The sequence below is a fragment of the Taudactylus pleione genome, unplaced genomic scaffold, assembly GCF_031769625.1.
Source record: "Taudactylus pleione unplaced genomic scaffold, aTauple2 ptg000398l, whole genome shotgun sequence".
Classification (NCBI taxonomy): Eukaryota; Metazoa; Chordata; class Amphibia; order Anura; family Myobatrachidae; genus Taudactylus; species Taudactylus pleione.
The window spans coordinates 666,855-679,278 of record NW_028284800.1 but is presented as its reverse complement, the minus strand read 5'-3'; the positions used below and the strand labels follow the sequence as shown (position 1 = coordinate 679,278).

Sequence of the window (12,424 nt, the reverse complement as noted above, 5' to 3'; positions counted from 1 at the left end):
TCACAGACTCGCGGGTAAAGGTTACTCTGCCTGGTGCTTACAATAACTATTCACTTTTAAAAGTGACTCTTGTGTTACATAATAAAAGCAGAGATTGCACATTTTAGCTTGCCAGCAAGCACAAAGATCAGTATTTGTTTCCATGACATGTCCCTGTCATTTCAAGCTTTACTGGATGTATATTTTTGTTTTATTTACCACTTTCTACACTTATAATCCTTCTCCACAGACAGCCCTTTCAGCGACACCTGTGTACGTTTTTTTTTGTATAGCTATTCATTTACCCCGTTATTATTTATGTAAAACTGTGTAAATATTAAGTATTTTTGTGCTGTTTCTCTATTTTTGCTAGTTATTCCCTGTATAAGGACCATTTACAAAAAACAGACATTCTTACTTTACAATACATGTTTTATTTGCTGTGTACTCGCGTGTTAAAAAGCCCTGGCTGCAATGCCAACCACCATGCCACCCATTTATTGTGTACATGGCCCTACAAGAAATGACATTAAATAAGATTTAAATGTCTGTTTATACTAAGGCCCTGATTCAGAGCTGGACACTCTGACAGAGTGCTCGCTCTGAATCAGGGCGTCTTTTTTTTTTTTTTTTTTATGGAGCGGACCCCTGGCCGCTCGCATTGCTGTGGGTTGCCACCCACAGCTAATGTGAGCGGCCAGGATGATGGTCGCGATGGTCAAGAACATTGCGACCATTGGGCTTGCGACGAGACCCTTGTGGTAGGGTCTCGTGGCCGCAAGCCCCAGAGAGCTTTCGGCTCAAACAGAGCCGAAAGCTCTCCCACTGACATCACTTGTGATGTCAGTGGGGCCGCCCCCAAACGGTAGGCGTTCTCATGTGAACGCCTTCGTCTGGGCAGCCACACCCCCGGCCCGCCCACTCAATATCGACAGCACGCCCCCTTTGGTGCGAGACCCGGAGCGACGGATTGCCCGTCGCTATCCGGGTCTCGCGCATGCGCACGACGGAGCCGGCTCTGCGCTCTGGGCCACCATCGACCCGGTTGCGAGCGCTCAGCGCTTGCGACCGGGTCTGAATCAGGCCCTAATATCATTCTTATGCTGTATACACACGGTCAGATTTCTTATCAGATATGAACGATTACGATTGTAAAAATCGTTCAATCGTTCATATCTTTGACATGTAGTGCATGCATCGTCCAACGATGTGCGTTCCCGCATGTCAGATAACGATCTCTGACATCGACTGTGTTTGCAGTCAGATTTTGACAATTTAATTTATTTTAATTCTGTCTGAAATCGTTCATCGTTGATGAAATCGTTCAAATCATTGTAAAAATCGTTCATCAAATCTGGCCATATCTATGCACCATTATACTTTACATCAGTGGTTCCCAAACTTTCTTGAATCAATGCAACCTAGAATATCGACATTTTTTTCACAGCATCCCTAGGCCAAAAGTTTTTTTTTTTTATTCAGAAAAAAAAAATTAAATTGTGCTTACCTGTCATCCTTAGGTTCAGTTATGTGGTGGTGGACAGGGTTGCGCTTCTGTATGTTCCAATATTTTATGTTTTGCCTCTTACATTGACCATAAATAATTTGATTTGGTGCAGACCACCAACCTGAGGCACCCCTGAGAATGTCCCGAGGCACCCCAGGGTGCCATGGCACACAGTTCGGGAACCATTGCTTTACATACCTGCAGGTTAGCTTTGGGTTTTTCTGTATTGTTGAACTACACCAATACTGACACAGGCAGAGACTTGCTGGAAGACTGACTATATGTTCTGGTTTGATGCAATCGCAAACACTGAGCAAATATTTCAACACTTCTCTAATTTTGTCACAATATGTTGTTGTTTATTAAGCCTCATTTGGACTGTTAAAAATTCTGTTATTTTCTTAAAAATTGTGCGTCCTACCTGCTTCTGTCTCGTTACTAGCAGACATATATAACAGATCAATTAGAATTTTTGTCTGTAGATTATATCAGTTGCCTGGCAAATTCCCAACCTTTTAGTACTATGAACTTTTATGAGGTCCAGCTAGAAATTGATTGAATTGCAGATACTTTGCTATTTACATAGGCAGAACACTGTGCACTGAAGAATCACAATGATTTTTACAAATACAGAGCATATACACGGCAATTCCATTGTATTAAGATAAAAATTGTGCAAATGACCAAATCTCAGTGCTATACAATCTGATCATATCACTTTGGTTTGTTGGCTTGTCGTATACTTGCTTTCCTTCAGCAAGATTGCAAGTTATGTGTGTGCCCCTATGCAGTCAGTACGTCACCAATGAAAATGTTGACATTGGTAATGTCGACACTCGTGATGTCGACATGGTTAAAATGTCGACACCTGCATAATGTTAACATTTCTATTAGCATTAGGGATAGAACTACACTAAAATCACATTGTTTTCATTGCATTCGTGTCAACATTCAATTTTTATACATTGACCTCTTCCCTAGTGCAACATGGTTTGACCAATTTGCAATATTACACCTTCCCTCCTAGCTGGATGATTTATACCTAACACAAAGTGCAGCCCTAATAGCCAGAGAGAGAGAGAGTATTTTATTAATTCACCCATTCGGTGGAGTTTTAGGCCATAAGCAGCTGAAATGTAGCTTATCCTAGTTGTACATATAGCACTATACATATACTGTACATGCAGATCAATACCTGAGAAAAATCAAATGCGCGTATCCTAATCAGAGATGAAGCAATAGCCTATACTGTATGCATGACCACAGGCGGCTAGTTACATTGTGTTAAGTGTTACGCTGCGATATGTATGTATAAAGGGGCACCTCTAACTGTGATCGTGTTACATCTGTTCAGGGTTGAATCTATGAGCCTTGCGAGTGTTGGAAATCCTGGCAACATTAGTTCCCGTGTGGTGGATAATAAACTAGCCTTGGACTGTATGATCCCCATGGGGTGAGTAATATAAAGGCACGTACAGTACAGTACATCAGTATTCTTTCTCAGATTGCGGCTACAGTCTCCTATATGGTTTCAGCCACTTATTCCATGTACTCATTTACTAATGTACAAAACATACACACCGGTCAGGGAACATTCAACCAGGGAGCTTTGGAGCTAAACCCAGAACTTAAAGTAAAAGTAATGAATCTAGGCAGCAATATATAGTATAGTGTTCATTCTAGCACCCGACACTTGCCACAGCCCGTGCAGTTCCTCTTTCCTGCCTGGGGTGTCGCTTTCTGCTCTGGTGCTTCTAGCACGCTCTGCTCTGTACCTCAGCAGGGTGTTGCATTAGCTGAGTGTGCAAGAAGTACCAGAGCAGAGAGTGACACCCCAGGCAGGAAAGAGGAACTGCACAGGTTGTGACAAGTGGAGGGTGCTATAATGAACACTATAGTATATCCCAGTGTTTCTCAAACCTGGTCCTCATCAAATCCTAACAGTGCATGTTTTCAAGGTATCCTCAGGAATATTAGTGCCACCTGTACAGTAGATCTATTGTTAGTCAATTAACACACCTTTGCTCCAGCTAGGTTATCTGGAAAACATGCACTGTTAGGGTTCCATGAGGGCCGGGTTAGAGAAACACACTGGCATATCCTGTATAAAGGGGTCAAAGCAGAAATGGTTGGATCCACAGCATCTAAAGACCGCAGACGAGGAGATTAACTGAAGCTTCCCAAATGGCTTCCAAAGACTGATACACAATACAAGATAATCTCCAGCGCTGGCTGTAGTGTATATAAATATAACTCTGCGTAAACACCTTAAATGTGGATAGATAGTATGACCAGGACTTTGTCTGTCTGATGAACAAGCTCACTGCCCGCGGAAGCGTTTGAGCCGTGAAACATGCTGCAAGATACCAAATAAGTGAGACGCAATCTGTTTTTTTTCTATTTTAGGTTTTCTTTTAATTGAGTCACATTTTAAAGTATTTGTGTTTTATTAACTGACTCTGTAGTACCAACAGCCTAGTTTTATATCGTTTTATTAAATTAGTCACTGACAAGTTCCAAGACTCGTTTATATCTTATAAACTGTGTCATTTACAATAATGTGGACCCTTTGTCACTTCAGTATGTTATTATACATAAGTGCTAGTTTTATTTATGGAAAAATGTCTGCAAGAGGAAATTTACACTAGGAGAATACTACACATATTAGGATTAGATCAGTGTTTCATAAACTGTCCTCAAGGCATACTAAGTCCAGGTTTTAAGGATATCTATGCTTAAGTACAGGTGACTCAATTAGCACCTCAATCAGTTTAACAAACAATCTGTGCGCAAGCACAGAAGCCTTTAAAACTTGAGGACGAGTTTGGGGAAACTCTGGATTAGAGGATACATGGGTTCATCCACCTTGTACAACTGAGGACGTAGGAAATTTTCCTGGTTATTCCATTGGAACCCGACTCATAAGTACATACACTCTCATTATTCTTTAATTGATCTATCCCACAAGCATGATTTTTTTTTTATATCCCAATCCACTAACATTAAAAATGTTATCAATATTATTTTTTAGATTGTTACCATTTCTGAGCGTTTGTGCCTGATTTATTTGTGCTATTGTGCCTCATTTACTTGTGCCATTGTGCCTCATTTACTTGTGCCATTGTGCCTCATTTACTTGTGCTATTGTGCCTCGTTTACTTGTGCCATTGTGCCTCGTTTACTTGTGCCATTGTGCCTCGTTTACTTGTGCTATTGTGCCTCATTTACTCTCTACTTGTGCAGCAAAGTGATTGTACAACAGATAGAAACATGGAAGTTGATGTGTGTTTTTTGAGTCTCGAGAAATGGTCTTAAATTTCCTAATCGTTAATGTTTTATTTCAGGATTACCTCAGAGAACGTGGCTGAAAGGTTTGACGTCACCAGGCAGAAACAAGACACATTTTCTTTGGCATCGCAACAAAAGTAAATAAGATGGAATATTTCATACTAAGGGGATTACATATTCCTTGGCTGCTTATATATCCTTGAAAATGATGTTCATGTCTGATCCGCTCCTTATGTTTGTGTCTGATCTGCTGCTCTTCCTTCGTTTTGCCATGCCTGGTTTTCATGGAGTTAGAGCATCACTCTGATTATCGTTCTACCTCTCCGGTGGCCATCGTGTCATTACTATGCTCAGAGCAGCACAGAGTGTTTCATGAGAAGAGTGTCGAGCTTCTGGGAGACAGTGACTTGTTCACTATAGTTCTAGTATAAGGACGGCACGTGTAGGCAAGCAGGAAGCCAGACTGAGAGATAGTGGATTGAGCAGAGTAGTGATCTGAGGGTCCTGTCACATTGCTGCTGGCAGCCTGTGTTACAGAAAGTGAAAGCTTTGTGTATCTGTGACTCAGGAGAGGGAAGTGATGGGCAAGTGTAGACCTAGCACATGTTCAGTAACTGCTGCTCAGATGATGTATGTGCTGGAGGGCCGGTACAAACCTATACATAGGGCCTGATTATGATTAGACCGGATCTGGTTAGGTCACACATGATAGCCAGCTGCGCACGTGGTATGGGCTGCATAGGGATATTTGCAAACTTATGATGAGTTCAGAGTCTGACACATCTCAGTCTTTTCTCTGCAGCCAATAATTTGGTGTTTCTGGGAGGCATCTGGGCGGCAGCAATACGAGCGCATGCAAGGGAACGATTTTCTGGGTGTGTCGTCCTAGTTATTTGCTATTCTGAGTCGTACATATGGAAAGAGGGTGCCAGATGCCGATGGATCTCCTGCACCTTGCATGGGGTAGGAGTAAGGGCAGATAGTAATGACAGCTGCTCTCACAGACAGAAGAGTGGTTAGATGCATACACTAGACTATGGGCATATAGTTGCATTGGCAGAATTGCATTAGCTTTACATGCACTTTAGGATCAGGCCGATAATAACTACTGCTATAGGCAATTCTATAAATCTGATTGTGTATTGGCCTCTTCATCTCATAGCACTGAAAACTTTAGCGTCACAATTATATTAGATTTGTGGCTGGATATTCACATTTCAGATTTCTCCTTTCCATACCGATTGCTGCAGTTAAGTTGATTTCCAGTTAATATTAAAGGGATAAGCAATGGATGCGGAGGTGTTTTACTTTCCCTTTTTTATGGTAAATATGGCTAACTTCTATTAACAAGACTTTATTTTTTTCTTGTGTATCTGACCACATTACCCTAATTATACACCAAATACAGATGTTTTTTTTTATTACATTACTAATTTGTGTATAATGGGGAAATTATAGTTCCACATTGAGTACTAATAGACATGCCTAATGCTTGCAAGCCCCATGCTTCTGTTCGGTGTACATATACACTGGTGCATTGGTGTAACTATCGCAGGATGTGTCTAAATCTACATAATGCAAATACACTAGGTACTCCAAAGGTACATATCCTATGTCTACCTCTAAGTGATTCCTCATCTCTGGCCAATTTGCCTTCAGTGATTATTATTCAGGCCATTATGCAACAAGTTTTCTGACTGAATATGTTTTTGTTTTATGTTTCCTCAGCCCACAGACACCATGGAGGCAGCCATGATGTGGGTGGGGCCAATAGTTTTGAGCATACAACTTATTCAATTCACTAGGAATCAGTGACATCACTGAGGCATGAGGCACAGTTTGGGAAATAATACTGTGAAGAAAACCTGGCTTGAAACCTCAATTATTATTTTTTCAGAGCTGCAGCCGCACAAAGATCAGGACGCTTCAAAGCCGAAATCGTTCCTGTAACCACCACATTAACCGATGACCAGGGCAATACAAATACCATAACCGTGAGTGAAGATGAGGGTATTCGAGCAGGCACCACTCTGGAGGGGCTTGGAAAGCTCAAACCAGCCTTTAAGGAAGGTGGAAGCACTACTGCTGGTGAGTAGTGTCTTATGTCACCCTGTACACAAGCTAATGCTCTGCCATATTATTGTACGAGTGCCTTGAGACCGGGAATTTAATTGAGCGGTCTTGCGGAGCGCAGGCATTTTCGCCGTAACTGCCCAGGTTTATTATAAATAAAACCATAAATTTCCTGTATTTATACAAAGTAAAGTGGAATACTAAATGTGTATTACTATAGCCAGACATTAAATACACAATCTTTTATTGTGGTATTCATGTATAGTGACAAAGAATAGCGAAGGCACTATATTTTCTCTTTTATTTGTGTTGAGGAAATATATATATATATATATATATATATATATATATAATATATTATAATATGTGCTGTCAATTTTATTTTTTTTCCTACAGGAAACTCCAGTCAGGTCAGTGATGGAGCCGCCGCAGTGTTGGTATCGAAGCGCTCCACAGCAACGCAGTTAGGTCTCCCTATTATGGGGGTGTTAAAGTCTTTTGCGGTAGTCGGGGTTCCCCCTGATATTATGGGGATTGGGCCAGCCTATGCTATACCTGTGGCATTGGAAAAAGCAGGTAACGTTTCACAAATTGCTGTTGTGCACTATCAGCAGATCTAGAGAGCTGTAGAATAAGATCCTTTTTTTTTTAAGAGCATTTATTATTTATTTTCAAATATAAGGAAGAAGGGATGGAAGGAAGGGAAATCATTTTGTTAAAATAAATCACAACAATATTCAAAATACAGCATATATCCATTGGGAGTCAGAAAGCAAAATATACAATGCTAGTGAATGGCCTTAAAGCAGTACAGAAGGGGAGGGGGAGTACAGAAGGGAAGGTGGGGGACTGGTATAAGAGAAAAGAGGGGATGAAGAGGGCAAAGAAGGAAAAGGGAGCACAGGGAGATGTTAGTAAGGCTGCGTACACACCTATAGATATCTGTCTGGTGGGAAGGAAGATCTGGTAATGTATGGGAAGCAAATAACAAGAGAAATTTGCTCTCAAACACTGGAAAACGGACCAGATTTTCCTTCTCACCAGACAGATATAGCTATAGGTGTGTACGCAGCCTTAGGGCGAGAGGTACAAGAAAAAGAAGTGGAAAGAGCTGGGATTTACTATGAGTGTGAGATGGGGCCTGATGGTGGTAAGAGAGTCCAAATAAAAATATAACATTTTTGGGGATGTTCATGCAAAAGGCTGCGATACCTATTCCTGACCGAATTAAACAAAGAGGACGATGATGGGGGCTGTGTATATTTCCAGTTACCAGCTATAGAGCAATTGGAAGCATTAAGTATAAAATGAACCAGCGCCTGAAAGCGCTTAGCAATCAGCCTAGGTAAAAGGGGTAATGCGAAAGGGTAAAAGGGGTAATGCGAAAGATTTCTACCCGTAACGGCATGTATCAAGTTATGAACAAAGGTCATAAACGGCCTAAGTTTGGGACATGATCACCATATATGAGCCAGAGAGCCCTCCAGCATCTGTCTGATGATTCGGAGTATATGGCCCGCAGGCGGGTAAGGGACCGGTACCACCTACAGTATATAGCTGCTTACGTTTTCCTTCACACGATCACAAATACGGGATTTGGCAGCGTTGTCTCTAATCGGCGCCCACTCCTCAGCATTCTAGGGCTCCCCCATGTCCACCTCCCAAGTGAGCTCATGGGTGTCTTTGTCAGGCATGCTGTGAGCGAGTAGTGTACTATATAATTGGGAAATGAAGCGTAGAGGGGGCATTGCATTTCTAGAAACAATATAGTGGATTGTTATAGAATATGATCCCTTTTATGTAGGTAATGAGTGATGCAGTGTACAGTGTATGTGTGTATGCTATTATCAAATATTAGGGCTCTTCACAGTGGGATATTTCTAGCGCATGCGACAGATCTGTATAGATCAGACGCTGGAGATTATTCTGTGATATCGATACAATGATCAGATTTCTCTACTTTCTACATACTCATCAGTACTAAATGTAACACTTAGGAATACACCTAATACAGGCCCTGATTCAGAGCCAGACGCTCTGACAGAGTGCTCGCTCTGAATCAGGGCATCTTTTTTTTTTTTCTTTTTTTATGGAGCGGCCTCCTGGCCGCTCGCATTGCTGTGGGTTTCCACCCACAGCTAATGCGAGCGGCCAGGATGATGGTCGCGATGGTCAAGGCCATCGCGACCATCGGGCTTGCATCGAGACCCTTGTGGTAGGGTCTCGTGGCCGCAAGCCCCAGAGAGCTTTCGGCTCAAACAGAGCTGAAAGCTCTCCCACTGACATCACTTGTGATGTCAGTGGGGCCGCCCCCAAACGGTAGGCCTTCTCATGGGAACACCTCCGTCTGGGCAGATAACTCCCAACCCCCCCCCGCCCACCAAAGGGGGCGTGCTGTCACTCAACATCAACAGCACACCCCCTTTGGTGCGAGACCCGGAGCGACTGTTTGCCCGCCGCTATCCGAGTCTCGTGCATGCGCACGACGGAGCCGGCTCCGTCATGCGCATGCGCTCTGGGCCACCATTGACCCGGTTGCGAGCCCTTAGCGCTTGCGACCGGGTCTGAATCAGGCCCACAGTTCCTTCTGCCTGGTCTACATGTACCTGCCTGGTCTAATTGTTACACATGCAGAACCCAACAGATCATACATGAGAAATGTACCTGAGAGAATCAGCCTGTTAGGACAAGGGCAGTGACACCAACATGCACAGGTCCTGCCCCTGTCACCCAGAGATTACAGATAGAATTAAGTAATTGGTGCACTGTCCATGCTCCATGCATTAAGATATGGTGATGTAACCCATAGTGACCAATCAGATTCTAACCTTCAGTTATATAGTACAGTGTAGAAAATCAAACCAACATCTGATTGGTTGTTTGGGTTTCAGCATATTTTACCTGTGCATCAAGTGTTAACAAATAATTGCTACATGTGATACCAAAACTATCAAATTATCCCTATTTCAGTCTGACACTCTGCACCAGAACCCATTTTCTTGTAAAGTAGTTTAATAGATATTCTGTAAATGACATATAGTAGAAATTAGGGAGATTACGGCCTCTGTGGGTCTAGATGATTGTTGTCCTTTGGTCAGAGTCCTGTGTCCCTCCCTCCCCCTGCCTCTTGCTCACTGTTTTGATATCAGTCATATATCTCTTATCTTTGTACGTATTGATTTCTTTTGGTTATGTTGTTAGGGTTTCTTTGTTGTGTACTTTGCTCTCAATCCTTCCCCCTTTTTCCTTTTTGTACCCCAACCCCTCCCAGTATATCTTATCAATTGGAAATTTTCAATATATAATATTTAATAAAATAAATTAGTGATTAATTATTTACATACTTTGAGATTTTAGCATCTGATTGGCCGTCTGTTGTACTAATATTTTTTTTATATATATACAATGTATTTTGATTTTTGTTTTTTGCTTAAATGTAGTTAATGACAAATGCACTTAATTGTTTGCAAATAACCCTATACTAACTATAATGTATTTATAAATCTAATTTACTATTTCAGGTCTAACGGTTCACGATATTGATGTGTATGAAATTAATGAAGCATTTGCCAGCCAAGTGAGTGTTCCAATAAGATGTCATTTGTGCTCTGCCATAAAATAGCCGACAGCCAGACAGTATTATACTATATAGTAGTGTACTATACTTATGTCAGACTGATACACAATGTCTAGGAGGCTGCAGTCTGCTCAATAAATGATGATACTCCCCTCTGCCTCAAAGACATTTCCTTCCTTAAAGCTTTCCTTTCTCTCAAGTTGTGATGTTATTTTATGTCCTGCTCTCCAATAACACATGTGATGTATGTGACTTTGGATCTTTTTGTGACACAACTATGTTAAAATAGTGTCACAAAATGGAATTCTTCACAAAAAAAATCAGTCTTATGGTGCGTACACACGGTCCAACTTTGCAGGACGATATGAACGATAACTATATCGTTGATCGTTCACTTTTTTGCACTGAACGACTAACGATGCGCGTGGCCGTATGACGATAACGATATTTGAGGTCAACCATACATGCAGGCCAACTTGCTCGATATCTATGAATTCCACATCATTTAAATAGTCAGATATCGTTCATGATCGTTGATGAAATCGCTCAACGATATCGTTCATTTTTAAAATAGAAAGAATCATTCAATGAAATCGATGATCGAGCAAGTTGGACCGTGTGTGTGTGTGTGTGTGTGTATGCACCATTAGATATTTACTGTACTTTCCAATAAAACATGCTGATCAGTACTGTAGCTCTAGAATGTTTCATACCACACTTCTGTGCAGAAATACTATTGCCAGGCTGTGAATTATGTAGGACTTATCGTGCTGTAGAAGCTGGTGAGCTACCAGTACTTCTTACTGGGTCTTTGTCTGTACAGGCCGTATATTGTGTGGAGAAGTTGGCAATCCCAATGGAGAAAATTAACCCCAATGGAGGAGCTATAGCACTTGGGCATCCCCTGGGCTGCACAGGAACCCGGCAGACTATCACCTTACTGAATGAATTAAAGCGGAGGGGTAAACGGTAAGTGCCTTGGGGCCTGTTTAGAAGCATTTTCTGAGCTGTATCACAGCTTGCACATATTACTCCCATCCAAACCTTCTAATACACTTTCCTGACTATACGCGGTTATTGTTTTACAGGGGACTTGGCGTCGTATCCATGTGTATTGGAACTGGAATGGGAGCTGCGGCTGTGTTTGAATACCCTGGAAATTGAAGTTTGTGATGGTCTGAGTCTCTATGGACCAAATGATGATCTGTTCAAACCAGCTATTCAAACCCTTCATAGAGAAACATGGGACACCTAGGGGTACATTTACTAAAGGTAGATCTTAATCATTTAAAATTGATCTAAATCGACATCGATGTTGTGTTCCAGGGGCTAAATCGCACATTTACAAACACTCAAATATCGCTATAAAAAAACATTTTGTTAGTATATTTGTGATTTAGCCTCTAAAACACAACCTCAATGTTGATCGATTCAGATAAATTTTTAATGATTAAAATCGACCTTTAGTATATTTACCCCCTAGCTCAGGCCTGGCCAACCTGTGGCTCTCCAGCTGTTGTGAAACTATAAGTCCCAGCATGCCCTGCCACAGTTTTAACATTTCCTAATAGAAAAACCGTGGCAGGGCATGCTGGGACTTGTAGTTTCACAACAGCTGGAGAGCCTGAGGTTGGCCAGGCCTGCCCTAGCTTGTAGAGGGATGAATGTCCAACTCCTTGATTGCAGAACAGTGGTAAACTGAAAATATGACTAAAACCTTAATTAATCTGCTAATTTAAGGAAAGCCTTAGTAGATCCTTCATAAACGGCATGTTGCACATGCCGAATTATCACTGCTAACGATGTAATAATTTCCTAATGGTTTGTACATATGTATTTACCTTAATTAGGGTAACTTTTTTTATGAACACTTACTAAGGAATATATCGGGTATTGTAAGACAGTCAGAGACATGTTTAATGTTTTTAGATAAGGATACACAGGAAAAGCGCTAATACACATTACATAACAAAATTGTTAATAATAATAATAATTAATCA

The 12,424-nt window shown here is 41.4% G+C and overlaps 1 protein-coding gene across 1 annotated transcript in view; it reads left to right on the top strand.

Moving 5' to 3' along the window:
• Positions 1-11,911, top strand: part of ACAA1 (acetyl-CoA acyltransferase 1) — a 35,172-nt gene extending 23,261 nt beyond the window's left edge. Inside the window, exons 6-12 of the mRNA XM_088446404.1 lie at positions 2,841-2,939; positions 4,831-4,911; positions 6,672-6,862; positions 7,244-7,423; positions 10,369-10,424; positions 11,248-11,393; positions 11,513-11,911. Coding sequence (XP_088302530.1) covers positions 2,841-2,939; positions 4,831-4,911; positions 6,672-6,862; positions 7,244-7,423; positions 10,369-10,424; positions 11,248-11,393; positions 11,513-11,588 — 829 coding nt within the window. The 3' untranslated portion in view covers positions 11,589-11,911. The remainder of the gene's footprint in view (positions 1-2,840; positions 2,940-4,830; positions 4,912-6,671; positions 6,863-7,243; positions 7,424-10,368; positions 10,425-11,247; positions 11,394-11,512) is intronic.
• Positions 11,912-12,424: the final 513 nt, after the last annotated feature.